This window comes from Penicillium canescens (genome assembly GCF_028828765.1).
Source record: "Penicillium canescens strain IBT 15451 chromosome Unknown utg000007l_segment0_segment0, whole genome shotgun sequence".
Lineage (NCBI taxonomy): Eukaryota > Fungi > Ascomycota > Eurotiomycetes > Eurotiales > Aspergillaceae > Penicillium > Penicillium canescens.
This window is the reverse complement of record NW_026703969.1, coordinates 841,558-865,116: the sequence shown is the minus strand read 5'-3', so window position 1 is coordinate 865,116 and position 23,559 is coordinate 841,558. Positions and strand designations below refer to the sequence as shown.

The window sequence follows — 23,559 nt, the reverse complement described above, 5'->3', positions numbered from 1 at the left end:
CTCTAAGGACTGTTGGAGTGAGAGGCTTTAAAATCTATACCTGGCGGATCAATCTTACTTACTATAAAGCCAGTGCTTCTTGCAGGGAGGGACAGAGAATGTGAAAGGTACATGGTACGTACCGAGAGGGCGGCCAAATATAGCCCTTTGATCTATAGTCAGGGAGGGGCCCTGAAGTTAGGTAAGACAATTTCTACCCTCCCGGGTAGTCCCTAAAATATAAAAAGAAAACGAAATGACCTGCCTCTTCTAACTATCTACGCATGTCGTTTTCTGTCACTTCCCCCACTCGTGATGGATGTTCAAGCAAGAGAACTACACCTAGCCTTTCTTGGGTTGCCGCCTTCTCTACAATGTGTGACTATACTGTTTATTTATCAAATTCATCCTAGCTTCTTTCTTTGCTCTTTGCTTTGCATCTTAATCGTCACCTTCAATTCTCGGGAATATCTGGCAGACTGTCTAGAGGAGCTAGTCGCGAGAATCAAATCTGCCCGTGGGATTAACTAAGGCAATCATATCTAAGATTCCGCGCCCCACGCCATGTTTCCAGTGTTTCCGGATGGATATAGGAAGAAATGATGTAGTCGGTCGGTTTAGTCCCCTAGACAGCTGTTTCTGTGCGACCGCTCATCATCATGCCAGTAGTGCTTAGCAACAATCTCTTACGGAAGGAATTGGAGCGGTCAAGATATAGACAAAGGTGCCCAGAGTTGAGATATCGGCTCTGATTTTCTGCTATCTTCCACTTGGAATACTTTATACTCAATAGAATCTCTGATACGTACGATTCTGTCCATCCCCTTTGAATTATCCTTATTAATTGGCAAGTCCTCCCCATTGAATGTCAAACCCCACCTTCACTTATCCCTGGTACCCACTCCGATTCTAAGAGAAAATAAACCCGTATTACGGAGCCAATAAACCATAACAGAAATGTCTTGGGGATCAACAGGTCCGAGAGTTAAATTAGGCCTAATCCACCACAGCCAAGGCTCACACATCAAAGTCTTCTCGCAGCGGGCCATCCGTATTCAGACAGACGGTGTACATCGGATTGGCCCTTAGCTTCGGCTGTGTAGATGAAAGCCAAGATACGACAGAATCCAGCGAGAGAACCCAAAAGAGCCATAGTTTCAGAGCGGCTGGTAAGGATATCTATGCGTGGATCTGTCGGGATCTGCGTGGTGCTGACATGACATGATAGCAATGCCGATCAATGGCTTCGACCATAGAAGCAAAAGCTGAACTTAAGCACTGAAAAATAGAGCTTCGAAGCTGCTCATATCTTGTCAAACATAGCAGAGAGATTGTTTCAGAGAGTAAATAGGGGGGTCCATAAGATTGAATCCAGAAGTCGCAATTCTGATATCCAAGAACGGACTCGACTGTATCGCGCGACAAAGAGCCAGCTTTCGTTTGATGATCATGTCTTACTGGACGATCAGCAGGATCACATTGACGAGACCGAACAGCATTGTCTGGTTGCAGGATTGGACTATCCACTGGATTAGGGGCCGTAGGTTGGCATTCAGAATGTAGGATAGAGGCTATCAAGCACATAGCTAGATTCCCAAAAGTTGGTAACATAGTGAGAGGGAATATCTGCTTCTGTCTTTGGAAATAAGATTATCGAGCCAGTTTTTACAGTACGCTGTTATGTCAGCCCTTGACCGGGAAACGCAATGACCCCGTGTGTTAGCGCAAATCGGCGTCTCCACTTTGGTCGTGCTCGTGGTCATGACTTCTAGCAGCAGAATGGCTCAATGCTCCCCCCCACCGCCCCCAAGTTTGACGATCACCTTAGGCCATAGCGAGAATGTGTGCTGCTAAATATTTGAATTCATTTTAGATTGTATATGTACGACAAGCGGGGGCACTGATTAGTCACTCCTCGGACCAGTGCTGGCAGTCTTGATCATGGGGGAGGTACCCTAGACATGGAAGCTAGGAATCGAAGGAAAGGACGAACGCAATTAGTCTAGTCTAGTGGATCTTGATTATCAGAATTCCATATAAAATATAAATATAAAATATAAATATAAAATATAAATATAAAATATAAATATAAAATATAAATATAAAATATAAATATAAAATATAAATATAAAATATAAATATAAAATATAAATATAAAATATAAATATAAAATATAAATATAAAATATAAATATAAAATAAAATAAATGAATGAATGAAAAAGGAAAAACCAAAAAAATGAAATAAAAAAATAATCTCTTTTTTCTTCGACCAAGTGGGTCTAAAATTCCAATTTGAACTACGACGCGGCCAAAATAAATTGCGGACAAAATTATGATTGGTTGCCCGTAACCCGCATCATCCACTGCACCCATGGGCGGCAACGAAACGCAGGGTTGATATACTGTAGAGCGCAGTTATTCTCTCCAGATATATTGCTACTACCAAGATGCCCTGAAGTCATTTTAGTAATCAAAATGCGAAGAAGTCATCACATCTTATAGAAAAATGCATAGAGTCCTGTTCCTATTCCTATCACCCAGAAGATGTCAATGTACCAACGTCGACGTGTCTATACTGACAGGTGACGTCCCAGTTGAAAGTAGGACTATATCATAGAAGCCAAGTCTCTCCGTACCCTGAGAATCAATTGTATGGAGTGCCAACCCCCCTTCGAGAAAGAATCGAGAATATCCCGGCGGACATCTTCAAGACTAGCGCTCGGGCGCTTGGATTTGAGACCATTGGCCTCGGAGAGGAATCGAATGCAGTTCCGGGACAGCGGGATTCCTGTCACGCTTTCCACGGAGAAGGTGAAATCAAGCTCTAGCCAGCTGATCCAGTCAAAGTCGAAAGTTTGCTTGATATACGTAAAGACGTCTTCTGCCGAGGCCGTAGATAGCAAAATATCAGGGCCGAGCCACAGATGCGCCGTGTCGCTCATAAAAGAATTAGATGGTTGTAGTAGATACTAGCGCGAAGGAAGCCGTGGTCGTTAGATGTATACCCGGGATCCTCTGGAGGTTACACTCACAGTATCGCGAAATTCAGGGGTTTGAGTTGTTGAGAACGATAGAGACGGAAGCTCTAAATACATGTTGTACGGGTCAAAATGATCGGATATGTCGTCATCGGGCAAGAAGGGGTTTTCTAGACAGAGTGGAAGATTTCCTGGATTACCGACACTGGTAGGAGAGCCTAGGTGTCGAAACGGTTGAGACGGACTCTCTTCAAAGTTGAGCACCCCGGTCCAGCCGTCCTCAGGCCATTGCAAGACCCGATCGTGGCTCATCTTGAGCAGCAAATGACGGTTACCTGGGGGAATTTTACATCAGTGCGGCAGAGATTGGGGAGGGGAGAAACCCGTTGATATATGTGCGCTTTAATGCAGGGACAGACAAGTCTAGCACTAACGGATCTAATGTATTTGGTGAGCCAGGGACGGGAAATCTAACAGCGATAGTTTGCTTGCTCTGTGTCCACCACCCTGGCACGGTGTGGAGCGTGTTAGATCGCCCGTTATAGAATGGCATTGGGACTATAGGGATCAGAGACCTCAGGATCCTTCCTTGAACATAGTAGACGAATCTCCCCTTAAACCATTCTGCTGTTCTCTGAAGCCGATCGCACCTTCTTAGCCCCAGACAACAGATCGCTCATCTAGCGCAGTAGCAGCTTGAAGTACCTAGATATATGAAGATGTATGATGGGCTGGTGCTATGCTAATTACACAATCCCAAGAGGGCGGGGGATATGTGATAACGGCGAGCACGATCAATCTAATTGTGGGCTGTTTCCTCGTACACCTCACCCCTCTAGTCCTGTCAAAGCCCGAAGCCCTTTGCAGTGGATATCGAAACGGCTTTGCCACAAAAAAACTCACAATTTGTTTCTCGCTCGGTAAAGAAAATTAACTAGGTCACATTCAGGCTTGACGTTGTCTATAGATCTGTTTACCACTGAGCTAATGCGGTCTCCGGTACGCGACGAAGATTCGTCAGTAACTAGGGCTATTTTCGAGATCCTACTGTGTACCACGTGAGATGAGAGGAATCGCATTCATAAACTGCGGCCTATTATGGCAGCTGAATTACAATCTGCATATTCTTCCATTGTGGATTTTAAGACCCTACGCTCTCGATACACGTACAAGAACGGACTTTCCGAGGGAAAACGAGTATGCCAGCCAGAAAGGTGACATCTGGATTGTCTCTGAGAGTTTAAGTTTGGCTCCACCTCCAATCTCAATATTCAAAGTCTGTCTGGTACATGCATATAGTAAAAACAAGAAGATTCATTGTGGTATAGTAAGTAATTGACCACAAAGCAGACACAGATGTGGCTAGTCCGAGGACCAAAGGGGTATCAAGACGCATGATTCGGAGGCTTGGGTAAAATATATGTTATGGATAGATCAAGTGGGAGTTAGACTATGGTGGGAAATTCTTTTATATCTCTTTCCAATGCAGAAGCGCATGTGGAATACAGTGCATCTATAATTGGTTTGACCGTTTCGAGGAAGACATCACTGAGCTCTGTCCTCCATTTCATTACTCTCCCAGTTCACCACTCTGTATAGCTTTGTACGCTTATAATTAATAAACCTGTGTAGATAATCTGTCCTTTCTGGGTTCGTAATTTTGTGTAATAGAGGTAAATACGTTAATCCAGACTCCATTGCAGTCTTAGCCTTATTGCTAAGATTGAGTTATCGAAGGTGAGAGGTTTACGCTGAAGAGAGATTTGCAGGTGTTTGAAGTACAATCTAGAACGCATAACCGCGAGCGCATTTGCCAGCTATGGAAGCAAGAAGAAGGCTTCTCCATCGGAAGAAATGGACCTACGCAAAATTGACTGTTCCCTAATAGGGCTGTTAAACCGTATGATTGAAGCTATTTGGCAGTCCACTGCAGGAAATGATACACACTTTTATCCGCGAAAAATGAGGAATCCTGCACCGCTGCACCCACGTTTCCATGTCCCAATTCTCACTACAAGCCAAAAGTCCAAAAATATTTATGAGATATTCAAGTCAAAGTAACAAAATGAAGACATAGGAAGACCACAAAACTAGGCTTATGATCCCAGAGTAGTGGGAGTTCTTTGGTCGGCGGTTGCGAGATTCCTGAGGCAGCATTTCCCCGGGATGGGGATATCGGGCTTCGGTTTTACAATAAGACTAGAAGACGTAATCAAACGCTCAAGGCGATCAAAAAGGGGCTCATTGAAAGGGGCTAGCAAAAACCACAGCTACTACATGTAGATCCTCTCGTAGGTCAGGAGTAGAGCACCAGGGACGACGGAACAAGACAGGCTCATTCTATTCTGGGTTGTTCGGGCCTTTTTTCTTCTCTTCTGTTTCTTTCTTTCCGTTTTTAAATTAACGCGTCATCCTCATTAGGACGGTGCTGGTCGACATGTCTGACCAGCCGTGCTGGATCCAGTGAAATGCAGTATTTTGTCTGACCAATTGGAGATGTCGAACAATGTACATTGAATTACACCTATTTCCGAAGCATTTAATCTTGAAAAGGGTAGTCTAATTTCTAAGCTGTTCTCCGTAGCACGGTCCTCCGGTATCATGAAATATTCGCATGGTGATGCCAATAGGAATCGTTTGCCCCAGGCTGTAGTTGCCGTTCTTCAATCTACTGAACGTCCACAGCACGGAAACTAGAACTTATAATGTTCGCATACGATAAAGAACAGTCTCTCTCTGTAAGCAAATAGAAATATGACCAAGCTCGGAGTTGCTGCATTGAAAATAATGTGCGGTCCCAATCAGCAAAACTCAAGCTAGTTAGGTGTGTGACCACGGGTGAGACGGGCTATGCAATGAATGTATCGCTGCAATTCTGCCCAGTCGTCAATTATCCGCACTTAAATCCACAGTTGACTTTCCACCACGCTACTGCAAACATAGTCAGTATGGCTTGAGAGATCACGACACTGGCTTACCTGAGTGCCCTCAATACCTCGGTCCATCCTTAGCCCATCCCTTGGCCAAGAAACAAAGTATGGGTACCGAGCCATGCGCGCACAGACGGACTGGTTTACAAATCTATCTATCTATTTACTATATCTCAACTACAATCGCTAAATTAAAAACCGCTCAGCATTTACAAGGCAAGCGCAGAAGACCTTACCCGGACTGTGCCAATGTTGCTTCCCCGACCATTAGAAGACGTCACCACATCCCCAGTGTTGCTCCACGTCGAAGTCGCCCGGCGACTTCCAAAGATTATTAGCATACGAGAAGAAGACACAACGTGCGCCTGCGGCCTTGGCAATAGCCCTTATCGCAGTAACCTGCTCTTCTTCTCCAGGAACCGCGGCGCCGTTGGCCACGCCGGCGTTTGGCCAGCCAGTCTCTAGGTTTATCACCTCTTGGTCCATGCAGATCCTGCTAAGTTCGTCGATCTGAGATACAACAAACTCTCCCGCCTTAGCAGCTTCCACTGTGGGATTAAAATACGGATGGATGTTTGCTCCGACTAGGTCGACCTCGGCGCAGAGATGGGAGGCCCCATACATCTGCCACACGTTGACCGGTTCGGCAGTTGTCACCTTTCCGTTGTACCCGTGGGCCTTTAAAGTCGCTTTGGTACTTCTAATAAATGCCGCTAGCGCCGGCGCATCACAGAAACGGTTGTGAACGGCCTCATTTCCCACGACAATCAGGTCAACCAGGTCCCACTTCGCCCAGTATGCGATTTCCTGAACTTGCTTCTCAGCGGCAGCGATCCCTGTTTGGTCAATGTAAATCCCTAAAATTATATGGCAACCATCGTTCTTACACGCCTCGCCGATATGTGAAAGCGCACTACAGTCAGTAGAGTAAAACGAACACGGTCAAACCCTTTATTCGTGATCACGTTTAGGTCCGCCAACACTTCGCGCTTACTTTTACAACCTCCATCCTGAGTGTATGGGGTATACGACATACCGTATTGGTCCTCGCCGCTGATACCTAACAGATTCGTATCGGTAGTCGACGTTTGGGAGGACGGGAGGGTCGTAAGGTTACCCGCTATATGGTACGCACTGTCTGTATAACCCATGTTAGCATCATCAGCAGAATCAAGAGAAGTGGGATGTATTTGGGTAGTTTTTCTGTTTATATTCTCAATCTTCGCGATGTGGAATGGCGGGTGCCTGTGGAGGCTGTAATAATGAAGAGCGTGATCATGATGAGAGTCGTGGCGACGGTGATGCCCATTCAGGACTGCCGCCGTTGCAAGATCTGCGACAAAAATCACACATTTGGCTCCCTTCATGGCTTCCTGGACAAGGGCTATGCGTGATACTGGTATTCGACTTGGGAACCCGCGGATCTTATACTCTCATCGCGCGGTGTCCGATTTCCTGAGCAGATCCAAAAAGACTTATTTCGGAAATAACCTCGCAGCGCTCTGTAAGTGGTCCTCTTAGCATCCCTAAATAGAGTGGTCCATTTCCACGGCCCGCGAGTACCACTTAATTCTGAGCCGTTCAGCGAGATTAAAACCATTTAGACCGATCCAAGCCGGAGATCGGCTTAAAATAGAACAACATTAAAAAGAGCTCATCTCGTACACGCAGTTGTTTCTTTCCCAGGTGGGTCAAGTACGAACTTAATGCGACTAGTTTATCTCCTCGCGGTCGGACATGCTCTCTGTCAGGTTTGCCAAGATCACGTGATCCTTTCGATTTACTTTGTATATATCTGCAAAGTTATGTGTTAATTCTTCCAATATAATACTATCCGAGTCATATGCGTTGCCATGACATCTAAGTTATCGAGTGGGAGTTGAAGAGACTAGCCAAGGGACGTACTCAACTCGTCATTTTCAACTGTTGCCCCACGGAGAAATGTCACCTCCCACTCTCAGCTTCTGCCTCCCTTTTTCTGTGTAGTGTCACAAAGGCAGAGTCGGAACTTCGCTATCGAACAAGATTTTATAATCGACTACGTCAGCCGCCAGCGTTCTTCATTTGACACCTTATAATTCGAGAACGACGACAAGACCAACCAAACAAACCAGACTTCTATGCTTACAATGTTTTCTTATAATGTCTCACGGACTAGTAGTATAGTTCATGTGATGTTTCGAAGCCGGTGGGCAATTGATGAGGCCCATAAATCACGAGGACTTCATCCAGTACTAGATTGGAATCTCCCTCTGCTCCCGAGACCAGATTATGTGTATCAGAGAGGTGAAGTATAACATATAGTATAGCAGGTGACGTCAGTACAACTATGCATTGTATTTACATGCAAGCGCTGGGCCATCGTGTCGATTGATTCCTACTGCACATCCTGAGCAGAATCCTGAGGATTGCGTATTCTCTTCAAAGAGTTGGAGGCGTATGTGCGCACACATTCTGGAATCCAAGTAGGCATACCTCGCACGAGGGATATTGGGGATTGGTAGCCAGGCACAATAACCTGCCCACCGTGGTGCTTCAGAATCTGCTCACAAATGGCGGTAGAGACCACCTGGCAAGTGAGAATACGCCTGCTGAAATTACCTTCGTTCTCGGTCAAGGCCTTGATCAAGGGGTATGAACCCAGGTTGGGTGAATAATGCTAAATATTTGAGTCAAGAAGTCGATAGAAGTAGTCAAATGATCGACTCACCTAGTGCGCACATTTGGCGCACAATATGAATACTTGAGCTCCTGGCGTAGACCCTCGTGGAAAGCTAGAACGCTGGCTTTCGAGCACTAGTAATCGACCATCCCACCGACAGCGACGAAGCTGGCCGTACTGGCGACTGTCACCACGTGACCATGGTTGGCTTTGATCATGGCCGGCAAGAACTCCTTCGCAATGTGGAAATGGGAGAGAGTGTTGACCTCAAATGTCAGGCGAATCTTCGCCTTGGGTGCTTCGAGTATGGTGCTATTATACCCGACACTAGCGTTATTAACCAGCACGTGCTCACGCTAAGAAATGAAATGATAATTTTAGGCTGATACAACCTTGGTAAAAGGTATAAATAGGGCGAGTACGCCCGCCCAAGTAATGGGCGTGTTTGAATAAACTATATGTTCGGTACGAACATACCATATATATGGCGGTTTCCAGGTTTGAAATCGTGGTACTATGTTATTCCCCTGTTTGGATAGCATTAAGTCATGTAATGACACATCGTGACTTACAAGTGTTGTCTATGACATCCAAGTCGATGAATGGACTTGTTTCGTTCTCTCTTCAAGAGAGACGTAAGATTGATGGTAAACTTGAAAAGTTTGTGCATGATCCATGCATACTAAGGTTGTTGCTCCGTGCTACCGGAGCTGTAATTGCGGGCGAGTTCGCCCGTTCTTATTTTCTAGGACGGCAGTCAGGCAGACTCGACATTATCGTAGTCGATCCATACTTTTATGAGAGCCTGAAAATGCGACGTTGGGTACGTTACCTTCGTAGTGTCGAAGGATACAAAAGCATACCTCCTTCGTTATGTTTTGAAGGATGTTCAGAGGTTTGATATATAACCCCTTCGGGGTTTCACTGTGCTGATGCTTACATCAGGGAGTTAGTTTTGTTCGTGACGGCGGAACAGAAATCCATATTTCATTCTACTATGGTGGTAAATGCAAAAATGCTCGTTATGACGTTCTAAGGTACGCGTACGCTACACACATGTGTTGTGTGATAGGATGGAATAAGGCGTATTGCCTTTATCCGTGGGCACTTGGTGAGCACGACACGTCGGTTCTCACGTGTTCTTTGAGTGATACGCAGCAGAATGAGTTGGAACGCTGGTTGGCGTTTGTTGGAGGAAGCTATGAAGCCAGTATGGGTCGCCGGTACGTTGGCGCAGTTTCGAAGAAGCCATGGGTAATATGGCTTGAATTTGCAGTTGACTTGAAAAAAATGACGATCAAATGGTCGGATAAAGAAAAGATTTCTCCGAAGTGGCAAAAGTTCAAACAATAAACTTGTTGGTGGACAGTCCGTCCAGGCAAGTAATGCGGACAGATATATATATTTACACATCTAGTGTTGATGGATAAGGATCGGGAGGCTCAGGCTCTGCCTTTTGGGGGGGGGGGGGGGCCGAAGCCCGACCTTTACAAAAGTGAGTGTCGCTTTAGCCAAGCTAATGTTCAATTAATTAATAATTGAGAGTTTGTAACTACAGTTGAACCCAAGGTGGTGTTTGTTCAGATCATGAACAAGAAATACAGGTAGTGGAACTGACACGGGGTTCTCACTCCAAAAAACTTATCCAATCATATTCCAACGGAACTATATTAGTTCCGTACTCTTTTTCTCTCTTGTTCATTCATTGAACAAACATTACCTTGCGTACAACAATAGTTTTATCTCTTCTCAATTATTAATTAATTGAACATCACGTTGCGTACACTCATACACACCAAGTTTCCCTCTAAAGGCCTGCGGCTACTATGATGAAATCAGAAGAGCTTCTAGAACTTTTCATCGAGAATCCGACAAAAGCACCGGTCAGTACTAGCTTCCCCAGAAAATTTTTGAGCAGCTTCTTTTGTTCGTAGGAGCCCAATGCTACAGTACGTGTGTAAGATATATTGTAGGAGTAAACGAGAATTCCAGTACCTATGGTGACCCTTCTTGGAACCAAGTATGAAGTCCCTGTCACATGACCGACAGACACCCGCTTTCATCGATTTCATAGGGTCTTAATTCAGAGGAATGATGTTAAATCTTCCCCAGTGACTTTCTTACACCTTGAATTATTCTATCTCTTTTTAGTGGTAGCATCCCGACTTTGGAAGTCGCGTACATAGAGGAGGTGGAGACCAGCGAAGGCGTACCCAACTGAATGAAAAGTGTGGATGAAAGGTATGTGATGCCACGCAGGTCCTCTAGTACAATCTGGTCAAAAACTAAAAGTTTTCCACTTTAGACATATTTTTCTAGTGCTCCTAAGTGGTATATTATCAAATTATATACTTGCAACTTGCCGATGGACCTTCCCAAGTTAGAGGAGGAAACGCAATGGGCTAGCCGGAACATGCACAATGCCCTCATCGGGCTGGATATCGAAGACTCTAGCAAAATGCCACTGGAAGAACGAATTGGATTTTACCGAAGACATATGGTGTCATCCAGTTTCTTGTTAATAACTACAGATGAAGGGAGGTATGGCGAAGCCGTCGGGGTGTGGGATGTCACAACCATATTTCTCTGTCGAGAGCATATGACTGGAAGAGATTGGCTGACGCAGGAGGCCGGACACTTCTACCGATCGAATAACTACTTACGGATGCAGGGTGAATTGGTGCCAGTTTACTTGAGAACTGGAACAACCATTTCTGGGATCCAGATGGTGCTATGGATCCGAAACAATACATTACGATGATCAAATATTCTCCTAGATCCAAGATAAGATTTCGGATGATTGATGATCGGCTGCCATAACACAACACCCTTTACCTGTCACCGCCTGTGGTACAACACTGGCCTACCGATCATATAACGAGAGCCAACCTTCCGGCGCAAATTTACCGACCAGAGGATGAGAATGGAGTTCGAATCGAATCCGCCTGTCCCAACCAATCTACTCATGATGGAGGAGACAACAAAACGAGAGAATGACTTCAATATATCCAGATCGTTCTTGATAGATAGTGATTCGCACATGATAATTGATGCCACTTACCACCTACGTGTAAATCCATCCTCGGCGTCCTTGAAGAAATCATGTACGAGGAATTTTGGGAAAATTATGATGTTTCGAACGCACCATCGACACTCATTTTGTCGTCATTGGGAGCGATTACCCTGGAGACTATTGACGTTGGTCATTCAATGTACTAGAAAATTTGACAACCTTTACCGCCCTATTTCGTGCTTTTAGGTGACACTCTGATTGCCGGTTCAGTTCTCTTGTTCGTATATCTGTGTCGAGAATTAGGCTCGACCAATATCTACGTAGCTGTAAAATAGATGGCACCTTAAACTGTTACATGTACTCCATTTATGCCAAGTCTGTCTTGGTCAACTGAGAAAGGTCGGGCTGAATGCAACGTTCATACACCTCATAGATGATGCTTAGGTTTTCTCCCTTCACCACAAACTGGCCGAGACCAACAAACATTCGATTCTCTAGATTTTTGCCTTTAACCTATGTCAAATGTCAGTATCCTCGCTCACGGATAGGATTCTAGTTCAACGTATCTCACATCAATTTTAAACCTAGTAACTACAAAATGATCATCGTCAGCGATACTCATATATCTGCTCCGAATACACACTTACTTGGATTAAAGTTGGTTTCTCCCCCTTGAAAGTATTCCCTAAAATGCTTTCCACAACCTCGTCGATTTCAGCAATGCCACGCCAGTGCATAGATATCTAGGATCAATTCAGCAATCGTCCCCTATCGCCACTTTGGGTCTTGGACGCACATTTCTGCCCTCCCCTGGTGTCGAGTCGTTCTTAGCTCTGCATATAGGTAAGCATAGCTCTGTCGCGCAATTTTAGGCAAATAGGTCTGGTTCCGTATAACGTACTTTGCTTCGATAGAGACGTTGAGCAGCAACATTTTGCTCTCGGTAAATGTCGCGTTTTCCCTGGATTGAGGTGGACTCCAAAAAGGAGAAGTTTTTCTCAGGCTTGATACAGTAGAGCCTCCGATTATGTTCTTCATGCAAAGTCTTCTAGTCAGGTACGGCCTGTGACGGATGGGAGAGACATACAAAGCATGTTGTGCCCCCCTTCAACTTCTCGCTGTCTCCGATGTCCACCTAGGCTTATAAGGTGATTACATGCCCTGGATAAGTAGGTAGTGTATGCACGCACTTTGATTTTAAAAGCAGGTTTCAGATTGTGAAACATTTCGAACAGCTGCTTTGAATGTGTAGATGTAGAATTGTCAGGAGAACTTAGGCGTAGGTTGAAGGTTTCTACTCTTCATTAAATACCCTGACTGCTGTCAAATGATCACAAAATGTCGTGCGATATGATATACTACGGTGCTAGGATAACAGGCTTAGTAGGAAGTCGGTCTGCCAGAGGTTCCGGTGCCAATCAGCCCTCGTGAATTCGTAGGAAGCGAACACTATCCAACGCACGCGGAAGCCTCCAAATGCAGCTTTATTCCTTCCGACTCGTCCCGTGGTGAAAAGTACATCTTTTTCGAATTGATTTAGTGCAATAAATGGTGACTTGCCTACTGCTTTTTGGTCACCCTCGCCGAGCATCGCGCAATAAAATACTGTAAGACTATGAAGTCTAGTGGCTCTCCACCCTTCGTGTGATTTATTCTATTTATTCTATTTATTCTATGTATTCTATGTATTCTATGTATTCTATTTATTTATTCTATTTATTCTATTTATTCTATTTATTCTATTTATTCTATTTATTCTATTTATTCTATTTATTAATTTGTTATTTTATTATTTTATTATTTTATTATTTTATTATTTTATTATTTTATTATTTTATTATTTTATTATTTTATTATTTTATTATTTATTATATCAATGGAAGTCTAGCAACTTAGTGGGGTCGCTCGCATACCCATTAGTAGACTATGGTGATCCTAATATTCGTCATTCGTGGAGAACCTGGTGAGAAAGAGAAAAGTCGGGCAATATCCGAGTGTTAGGATGATCCTGTACTGTACGGCAGTCTGTTACTATCGCCATCGCCTCACTTTCCCCCCCATTCAACTTTCTCGGACCGCCCATTTTACCCTCTCACTAGACTGGTGTAATAGCGAAACCTCACGTAGTAGAAACGGCATATCTCCACCAGAGGCGATTTAGACAACTCGAGCCATTAATGCAGTACTTTCGCTAGATCTACCACTTCAACATATCTTTAAAGGTCTGTTTCCTTTTTCTGAGATAGGAAGGTGAATAAACATCAGCCCGATCAGGGTTTTCCTCGTCCATTTCCATGACAGGCTTTAAAAGAATGATTTGCCGGGCACTTTCCAATTTTTGTGGTGGGGAACATCGTGTCCGCTATGTGATTGGCTCGCAAGGCGGGTACTTTCCCCCGCCGTGTCTACTATGGACAATAAAAAAAATCGTCAATGCACAAACAAAATTGACTAGCCAAAATTCGAGAATCGACCTAAATAGTCACTCACTTCATTGTGCTAATATTAGAAGATGAACCGGTGATGAAAGCCGGCCTATATAGGAACCGGTGTATGTGTTTACTAAGGATGCTTGAATGACTGCGGAACGACAAAAGCGAAGGGTAACCAATCGATGAGCGGTGCCTAAATATGAAAGTGTGGCCCTCGCGCATACCGTCGTCACTGCCTTTGTCGATTGTAAAGCAGCAGGACATCTATGCGTTGCACAAGTCTTTGCGGTATGTCCTTAGTAGGTTTCCACTGTCTTTTGCAAAGACTCCTTTCATTGGTCCCCTAGATGAACCAGCTGTCTGCAAAAAACGAGCGAGACCGGACTGGACGCATGGCAACAAGGTTCAACCAAAAGTTATGGCACGACAGATAGATGCCCTGTTGCTTTACAATCGACAAAGAGTGAGGAGTCTTTCGCTTGTCACAGAGCAGAATTATACAGTACTGTAGCTATCTGATACGTAGGCTAGCGCGTAATCCGAACATATGAATACGTCATGAATAGCGCTGGTGGCAGTTGGTGGGGAGCAGGAATTCATATTTAATCCAATTTATGGAGCATGTCACGGAGGCACTTCCTTAGTCTCTATAGCCATTACTCTCCCTTGGCAAAAATGAGCAGTCTCCACAAGCTGCCATCCGAACTCTTTTATCTTATAACAACAAGCCTAGGGGTATACGATCTGTTCAGTTTGTTGGTTGTGTTTCCGTATCGTGGCTCTTATCACCAGCTCCGACATGCCTCCTACAGTTCAACTCACGAGAAGTTCGTGGCGCTGACATATGCAATCCGTACTGGAAGTCTGGATCTGGTACAGCAAATACCCGGTATACCGCATCTTATCAAGGATTTCGATGATTCCGCACGTCATGGCACCGGTCACCAGCATAAGGGGATCCTCGGCGGCGACGAATTCAAAGCCCAGGATTTTGCAATAACCAACCTTGGAGGTTATATCAATCCATTGATGCTTGCGATCAACGGACGATCGCTCGAGATAGTCCGGTTTCTTCTGGACAGTGGGGCCCAGTCAGACGTCCCGGATATGTTCCACGGGCTCCTGCCGGTGTATGTTGCAACAATGAACGAGGACCTCGGTACTGTACGTCTCCTCCTCGAATACCAAGCGTGGCCAAATGGAGTGACCGACCGGCAGCGAAAATTACCGCTCGACCTTGCGCTAGAGCAAAACAACATCGGACTAATGAAGCTGCTGTGTGCTCATGGGGGTTGCCTGTCCTCCCACTAGGTGGTCTATAGAGCTGCGTGGTGCCAATTGTTTCTGAATACTCCCCACACGGCCATAGTCCAGTTTATAAACACAAAGGAAGACACTTGGAGTGCTAAATCTGACCGATGCAATGACAAGGGTTGATCAAGAAAATACACCCTAAATTTCCTACGAGCTAGCACAGTCTCGTTCCGTATCAAGTCTGGTATAACGCAAGAATGACATGCTGTCTAGCATCTGGGGTTTCCTGCAAGTCCCAAGGGCGATGGGGGTGCTACCGATGCTAATTCAGGGACCCAAGTCTAAAATGACGTGGATAGGAATAGACTTGAATCTTGCAAAAGCCGATTGTCCGTAGTTGAATCGCCCATCATTTAGATCTCGAAGACAAAGGCTATACTTGGCCGAACTAGCCAGCACGCGGACCGATGGGCATGCTACGGCCCAGGCTCTTTTCGGGAATCGCTCCATCCGATTACCAAGACTATAGGCCATTTTTGGAGTAAGAGGTTCGTAGTATATGTGGACATGTATAAACGGGCCATCCGGTCTAGAGATAAACCAGCCGGGCACACAGCACCAATGTCTGCCCACGGGTCGAGTCGTCGCGTGAACAAAGCGTCTGGTAGAAAACAGACGGCACATCGTTCCCAGCGTCACAGCAAAACAAGTTTACGCAGAGAGCGAACAGAGCGTAGATCTGCTCGATCGGCGCAGAAAAGATATTGCATGAGAGTGAGGGAGAGAAAATCAAGCAATCAAGTTCGCAAACGCTCTCCTGTTACACTGACGCCGGATTTACTAGCCAGGCTTGATGATATCGCTCTGGACCTGCTCATAGACAATGTATGTTTCCATCCTGGGACCCCATGGGACTTCCCGAGTTGATCTTGCCATTAGGCACTTTTCACAACTAACAAAAGCCGCGAAAAATACCCACCCCTCCGTGGTCTTGATCGAGATACTGTCTCCCGGATCAAACAGGGAGGCATGGAACAGGCTGTGGACACTTTGATAGCCCTACCACTGCTGAAACGGTATATGCCAGGTCTGGATGAACAGGCGGGAAAGAAACTTTTTTGTCAGCACCTACAGAAGTATATCAACATATACAAGTCGGATTGCGTGTTTGAAATCATTTACACGAATCGCTATATCCGCCCATATGAAGCCACCGTACGCGCACGTCGGTCGATTACAGCGCAGCAGACCATTCCATACCTGACCGGAACCTATGTCAGTATGACTGATGAACAGGAGAAGAATCTTCGTCGGATCGGCAAAGATTTCAGCGTAGTCGAATCGAGCAACAAAAAGAGACTCTCGGTTTTCCTAGGACCAGCTCGCTTCATCAATCATGACTGCAAGCCAAATGCCCATCTAGTGGTCGGTGCCAATCGGCAGATGTCCGTGGTCGCAAACCGTTATATCCCGAAGGACACAGAAATTACGGTATATTACAGTGCTGACTACTTTGGGGACAATAACTGCGATTGTCTATGTCTGACATGTGAAATGAAGAACCGACTCAGAAAGAAAAGGGTCCCTTTCTAGATTTACCGAGCCATTGACCATGTTTGAGAAGTCACTTCGACATCCCAGGGGAGAGTAGACGATTCGTTTACTCGGGGCAATCCAATAATAAATCTTGCATTGCTGTTGTTCACTACCTCCCAACTAACGTTAGTTTCTCCACTTCATTTGTCAGACTTTGCAACTGGGCAGCACCAGATACAATTACTCAGCGATGGGTAGAATCCTCTAGTTCGTAGCGCGGCGCAGATGGTTAGGCAAGGGCGGCGGAAGCAGTATAATGATTGTAACCGCGCACGTCTGCATCGTGGACGACGAGAACTCGCGACGATTGACATGCAATATGCGACGCATGCAGGTCAAGCGTGACTGGGCGATGGTCCTGGAGATTACAACCTTGGGGACAGAGCTGCAGAGGCAGTGGAGGGGGGCGATAAAGGTCTCCTTTTCTTTTCTAGTTGAATGTCTTCGGACGAATGTACCCTTGTTTTCGCTAAGCTTGCCCCTCACACAATGTTTGATAATTGATTCAAAGAGTACTCATCCCGGTTCTCAGGACCGCCACATTGTAACGATGGGTGGTCTTTTATACCAAGAATACGCTACTTTATTCGCGCGTTGTGAGTTACCTGGCCTAGACTTGTTTCGCATGACGTCTACATTTCATTTATACTATCGTCCTGACTGGGGCTGAAACAGCACGGGAAGTATAAAGGGGAGACAATCATTCTAAACAGTTTTGTGGCCAAAATGTGCCTTCATCCTGCGCGGCAATACGATGTCATTCTCACTAAGCAGTCTCCCTCCTGAGGTAGGCCTAATCCTTGAAACAGAAAGTCTGTCTTCTAACAAGAAGAGAAACAGCTATGGGACTCTGTCCTCTCCTACCTTACCCCGGGATCCTTGAATAACTTTTCTCTTGCTTCATCGTGTTGCTCCCAGATGGTCCGTTCTCAGGTCAATCACCGTATAACGTATTACCTCTCCCCAAAGGCACCATTCAAGCTCCAAATGATGCTCTTAAACCCGGAGGGATGGGAAGTTCTGGACTTGACCGGATCCCGAGATCCTGTCAAAGGCCAATACTTTCATACCCCGAGCACTGCCCGCATCAACCAAGCGCGGGAGGGGAACTGCACCAGATTTAAGCTATCACGCAGCCAAACGATTGAGAAGGCCGTGTCAGCCTCAATCACACCTGACGGTGTCGCCCAAGCACCGACGCAAGGTAGTTATAAAAAGAAGATACACATTGATGAGCTCGATTTCTTGTACCAAATGTGCTTTGCGATTCATAAATGCAAAACCGAATCAAACATCTACGGGAGCAATTTTTGTGGCGGGAGAATGAAAATGATTAGGCTTCTGAACGACTGGCTTACCCCCCGGACGATCCAATATAACATTAACAACATTGTTTCTGAGTTAAGGGTCTTCACAAAATTTCTCTGGACTGATCCAGCCTCTGACGTGGGTTTTATTCTTTCGGCTTATCGGGGCTTCTCACTAGAGCAGGGGTGTCACATTCCTTGTCTTGGCCATTTTGCCGGATCGCGTTCCACGTCAAAACTGTTTCGGATTGGCATCAATGAGGTGGTGATACGGGATAACTATCTATTGGCCCTTTTTGAAGGCTTCAATATCTAACGAGAAACCTAATTCGCGGTGAATCGAATTTATTTGTTGCATTGTGGTGGGTGTTATGAAAGGTGACCTAGGGTTGGCGAATGTCTTTCAATATACCACTTATGAAGGATCCTCGACTGCAGTTTAAATTCTAGCACGTGGGCTATGGCTCTAGGTATTATCTGTACTATATACGAGTAATTTCCATCCAAACATGCATTAACACGCTGAACACTGGGACGTATGTAGAAAGTATGACTTAGATCTACAACCAGGGCTCTTCCGCTAAGAGGGAACGCTCTGAACCTGGATTCGGCCAGAGTGCTCTGCAGAGGGAATTCCTACTGCCAACGGCACTGTATTGGTGGAGACAACAAAGTAACCGAGTTTCGTTGACGCTGCCTGGAAGACTAGTGGCAATGGTCCACTTGACCAAATTGCAGCTTCGAGCAAATGGTCTGGCTCGAATGAGAAGCTTAATAATATCAAAGTCAGGCGTATGCGTGTGGATTGCCATCTTCAATAATTGATCCGGGAACAGAGTCTGGTGCAAGATATTCGTCGCCACTGGTCGGAAATTTTCTCTGATATCAAGTAGGTACAGCAGGGCGAGACGGTTGCCCTCTGCTATGGCGTCTTTAATGCCTTGCAGGCAAGCCATTCCGGAGATAACCGGAGCAAGAGTCTGCTGTCGCATGGCGGAGTAGGAAAGGTCATGACGGGCAAACCTTTTCCCAAACGCACGGCGCAGGGCAACTAGGAGGTTGACTCTATCATCACACCATGGGCCGTGTAATGCCTTGTCCGGAAGGGAGAAAACACGGACGGGTCGAATGATATGACTTCGCCCGTGCTCCGGGACAGAATATTCGGCCTCAATGGCAAACTGATCCATGATACGAAGTCGTTTTGGCGATCCATCGTTCGTATGCACCCGAAGCGCTCGGAAAGCGTCCATCGTGGAAGTACCGCTCCATTCTCTCCGCTGTATGGCTTTGGAGGGAAACCGGGTTTTTTCTTGTAACAGGATGGCATCCAGTGTCAGTGCTAGCAGTGTCGGTAAAACCCGTTCCAACCGATGAATGTTGAACCAGCGGCAAGACATGACCTTTCGTTGCAGCTCCTTCTGATCTGAAATCAGCAAAGGGCGATAGGCGGCCAACCGTAGTTCCGATTGGAACCCTGGGCTCTCTCGATAATCTCGCTTTATACACCTCACATCCATGTACACGAATTCACGGTCGGAGTACCGCGGCCGGACACAGTCCTGTGGATCGTTCCAAAGGGCTTGGATCATGAAAGAATTATAGACAGCCTCTCGGGATACAGCCGCCGCGATCACTTTGGACGCACGTGCAAGATTGACCTCTAAAGCATCGAGGTAGATAGTCTCGATGATCTCGGGCGGGAGACACTCGATTGCGGAGAGTGCCATTTCGACGGGCAGCACTTGGAAGCGGAGGGTTACGTCAAGGGCTTAGTCGAACAGATAGCGTAGGTGACATTAAACCAATGTACAGCTGCTTTCCAGGGGGATCCTCTGATTACTTATATGAAGCGACAGTCAATGAGGGTCTGATAGGCCGGCGCAACCGTTAGTCGCTCACACTTTGCAGCAGCATTTGGTGCATACGACCATGGCATTCCTTAGTGGACCTTGCTTCAAAACTTCTGTATGTCTACTAACTTCCTCTATCTTACTGAGTTGTTGACAATAATTATACAAAGTGGAAATGGCGTATTCCGTTAGACGTGAGTTGGAAAAGAGCTGGGAATTGCTATGCCATGAATGCATGGTGGTAGAACCCGGCTAGATTTGATTTCACTTGTTTGTTCAACACGGTTGCCACATGTAACATACGAGAATGGTAGGTCGTTCCTTCCTATCCCCCGGGGAGCTGAGGAGTTTCAAGTGTCTAATGCTCCGTGTACCGACTAGATATACTCTATATCGTAAAAATATAACGTTCTAGAGTGACCAAGCCTTTCAACATGCTGATCCGCTCACAAGCAGACCAACGGATAACCTTTTATCAGCCGAACGCCAAACTGAAGATATCGTGGCACCCGATGTATTGGAGTATCCCGACAGAGGCACAGTGCTCGTTGCTCTAGGTCCACGAACTTGACTTGTCAAGACATTATTACTAACATTGGCGGTCAAATCGTGCACTGGTTGAAGGGCTATGCAGGGATAGGTCGCTGTAACCGGAGACTATTTTCGCACTATTTTGAGATTTGGTCCATACGATCTTTGAAAAAATATAAAATCCCATGGAGGCTAAACTTTCTAACAAAGGCATCTTTCCCGTGTTCCAGCGTCTCTTTTACAGAGCGCATCTGTAAGATAAGGTCAGCTCACGTTTCAGCTCATATTACCGGAGGAGCTGCTGGGAGTCCTACAGTGCTTTCTAGTGGCAGGCGCTTTCCTTGGTCTTTTCAGGCAATATAAAGGTCACAACTGACTTGAACAGGATCAAGTTATTGGAGTATATAAACCGCTGTTGGATCTAATGTGAAGCAAAAGTAAACGTTAAATAATTTCGATAAAAGCATGTCATGAGAATGAACGGTAACCCTGATCGCCCTGATGTTTACTCAAGTTCCTACCTCAGAACCAAAATAAATAGAATGAAACTATTACTGTAAGTCATGATTTAATGCTCCAGAGCAGTATTTAAAACCAACTTGCTCCACGTTTGAATCCTGCACTTGAGCAGCTTGCCACCTTCATCGAGGCTAGGTTCTCTGACGTCGATTTCCACAATTGCCCTATCATTGACCAAAAATTGCAAGGTGGAGTGACACCACGGATAGCCCTCGTCGACCTGGAGAATTGTATATCTCCCATGCTGGAAAGTGCATCCTTGGGTGTTATTTATGAGCGGGCCTTTTTCGGTGCGTCACTGTCCATTCGCGGGCTTTTGCGGTGTATAACACACGCAAACTTTGAAGCTATTCGAGTTGCTGCCAAGAGTGAAGGCGTTGACATGCACACTCTCAGGCCCTATAAGCTTATCATTGGTGAACGTCGCGTAGATCTAGATCGGGTTTGCCAGTACGCGAAAGCCCTCTCAGAGGAACATGTATATATCAACATATAAAAGTCTCTGGAAAGCTGCGTCCATCATGTTCGTGCTGGTACTTTTTGTAATTTATTTCACGAGTCACGTAAGAGATATTATTACAGACAATGTACTGTGACCGTATAATACAATACCCGGTTATCGGAGTTACTTTGATCCGCCCAGTTCAAATCTAGCGACCAGTCGTGGGCTCGAAAAGGTCATATTTCTGAGCTAAAAATACATATTGCTGGCTTCCCCATTCAGGGTCGTTTCCCACCTCAGACTGATTGGAAGTCGGTATACCACCGAGAAGCTGCCGTTCCGGCAGAACCCCTCCGGCCTTCGCTAAGGCCGGAGGCATCAATATGGAAATAGGGCCTCATGGCAGAGGTATCATAACAGAGGCGCTTGACAAGTACGTCGATTGTGGGTTTATACGTATTTTCAGTGAAAGATGTTCCTAACTGGCGGAGTTTCAGAGACGTCGTTTTATCGGTGACGAGTTTACACATCGTGTTTGTTTCTCTCAGCAGTCGGCTGAAGATCCTGTTTTTTTCCCTGTTCGGTTTCAATTTGGAAAAGCTGGAGCTGTATTCATTGGGAGAAAAGACGACGATGGGTTTGATACGGAACGAGTATTGCATTTATTTCTGAAGATTATTTCTTTGGAGTGAATATGACATGTCGAATGTTATATGATGTGAATCTGAGGATTCGGGAAAACCAATTTCTGTTACAACGAAAAAGGGAAGTGGGAACAATCTGTGCATTTAATGAGGGAATCAAGACTAGAGAATAGAAAGAAGAAAAGAAACTATCTGGTAGGGTGGCGTTTGATATCTCCCACTGATAACGAGCGCCATCTCTTATCATCCCGATTTGGTGAGTTTGCTTCCATCGTCAAACGTGCAACCGTCAGAATACAGAATTAGCACTTCACTGTGGTAATGCCAGACTATGTACTCGACACAATTTCCGTGTAAATCAAATTTCGATGATTTTTTCCGCGGGCCCCAGCTTCTGCCTGAGGGGCGAAGCCCCATCGGAAGGGATTTTATTCTCCTGAGGGTCTGAGTTGTTTAAAGCAGGTTGACAGAAGGTCTACTAAAGGTGTGGTTTTATATTTGATAGAAAATGTTTCATGTTGATGTAGAGGACCCCGGCCAAGGGCCGGCTACCGCAGCGCTTTCCCGAAGGGTAACGAGTCAGAGACTGGCGATATAGTCGGGATGGACGGTGTGCGCAACCACCACTCAAGTCTCCCCTTCGAGGAGACTAGCAATGCTTGGTGCTGCAGTGAGACATTTGCGCCGAAGTGAAGATCGGCGGGTTGTTTGGAACGCGTTGGCACGCTGTCGACGGCGCCGGGCGCCATAAAATATTCGCGGTCTAGAAGAGGCGGAATAGAGTATCAGCGTTATGTTGTGTTGATTAGGTTTATCCGATGGTGGTGAGTTAAATTCGCGAGAGCGAATTATGATTTGGTCAACTGCATGCTGCTGACATGGTCTAGTCTGAGTAACAATCCTTGTGCCGGCAGGCATTCCGGCCCGGTATCGGGCGTACTTGTTCAAGGTGTTTTTGTTTGCGAGATGGGCGACAGGTAGTGGAGGGTTTTACACTTTTGGGGTGAAAGGTTAACCCTTGTGGAAGTCATGGGTACGAGTCGGAACATACAGTGTTCGGATGTCGTACAGGTACCTGTGGTTGCAGATATATATATTATATATGGCTACATGTCTGTATATGTTGCAGCAGGATGTGTCGCGGCAGCGAATAATGAATGTTGGTTCGAGGCAAAATTGACCCTACAGTACTACTCTCATGAGGATGTTCGTTCTTTACTCCTATGGATATAAGAAAACCCTGGGGGCCCCCGACCGGAGCTTGGAGGAGAGAAGACCTACGATGCAGTGGAAGGAGTTGGCCTTCGGCATAGTTGTCAGGGAGTGACAATACGCAGTGTACGTTCGATCACATATGCTGAGAACATATATATTTATACTGTACTCAATATGAATACCAACCCGACTCGGCTGAGAAC

General features: G+C 45.7%; 7 protein-coding genes across 7 annotated transcripts; 2 read left to right on the top strand and 5 right to left on the bottom strand.

The window, feature by feature from the left end:
• Positions 1 to 2,513: 2,513 nt before the first annotated feature.
• On the bottom strand, positions 2,514 to 3,270 carry N7446_010643 (uncharacterized protein; the record flags this gene model as incomplete). Its single annotated transcript, XM_058519386.1, has 3 exons — positions 2,514 to 2,555; positions 2,617 to 2,949; positions 3,013 to 3,270. 3 exons carry the CDS (start codon positions 3,268 to 3,270, stop codon positions 2,514 to 2,516), a joined length of 633 nt encoding a protein of 210 aa, XP_058368224.1.
• Positions 3,271 to 6,155: 2,885 nt separating this feature from the next.
• On the bottom strand, positions 6,156 to 7,255 carry N7446_010642 (uncharacterized protein; the record flags this gene model as incomplete). Its single annotated transcript, XM_058519385.1, has 2 exons — positions 6,156 to 6,801; positions 6,837 to 7,255. 2 exons carry the CDS (start codon positions 7,253 to 7,255, stop codon positions 6,156 to 6,158), a joined length of 1,065 nt encoding a protein of 354 aa, XP_058368223.1.
• A 1,010-nt stretch (positions 7,256 to 8,265) lies between these two features.
• N7446_010641 (uncharacterized protein) lies at positions 8,266 to 9,802 on the bottom strand (the record flags this gene model as incomplete). Its single annotated transcript, XM_058519384.1, has 4 exons — positions 8,266 to 8,547; positions 8,610 to 8,674; positions 8,729 to 8,877; positions 9,687 to 9,802. The coding sequence occupies 4 exons, from the start codon at positions 9,800 to 9,802 to the stop codon at positions 8,266 to 8,268; spliced, it is 612 nt and encodes a 203-aa protein (XP_058368222.1).
• A 2,127-nt stretch (positions 9,803 to 11,929) lies between these two features.
• On the bottom strand, positions 11,930 to 12,496 carry N7446_010640 (uncharacterized protein; the record flags this gene model as incomplete). Its single annotated transcript, XM_058519383.1, has 4 exons — positions 11,930 to 12,076; positions 12,211 to 12,306; positions 12,360 to 12,396; positions 12,465 to 12,496. The coding sequence occupies 4 exons, from the start codon at positions 12,494 to 12,496 to the stop codon at positions 11,930 to 11,932; spliced, it is 312 nt and encodes a 103-aa protein (XP_058368221.1).
• Positions 12,497 to 14,670: 2,174 nt separating this feature from the next.
• Positions 14,671 to 15,306, top strand: N7446_010639 (ankyrin repeat domain-containing protein; the record flags this gene model as incomplete). The annotated part of the gene is made up of 1 exon (XM_058519382.1): positions 14,671 to 15,306. The coding sequence occupies one exon, from the start codon at positions 14,671 to 14,673 to the stop codon at positions 15,304 to 15,306; it is 636 nt and encodes a 211-aa protein (XP_058368220.1).
• Positions 15,307 to 16,278: 972 nt separating this feature from the next.
• On the top strand, positions 16,279 to 16,869 carry N7446_010638 (uncharacterized protein; the record flags this gene model as incomplete). The annotated part of the gene is made up of 2 exons (XM_058519381.1): positions 16,279 to 16,740; positions 16,843 to 16,869. 2 exons carry the CDS (start codon positions 16,279 to 16,281, stop codon positions 16,867 to 16,869), a joined length of 489 nt encoding a protein of 162 aa, XP_058368219.1.
• Positions 16,870 to 18,712: 1,843 nt separating this feature from the next.
• On the bottom strand, positions 18,713 to 19,882 carry N7446_010637 (uncharacterized protein; the record flags this gene model as incomplete). The annotated part of the gene is made up of 1 exon (XM_058519380.1): positions 18,713 to 19,882. One exon carries the CDS (start codon positions 19,880 to 19,882, stop codon positions 18,713 to 18,715), a length of 1,170 nt encoding a protein of 389 aa, XP_058368218.1.
• Positions 19,883 to 23,559: the final 3,677 nt, after the last annotated feature.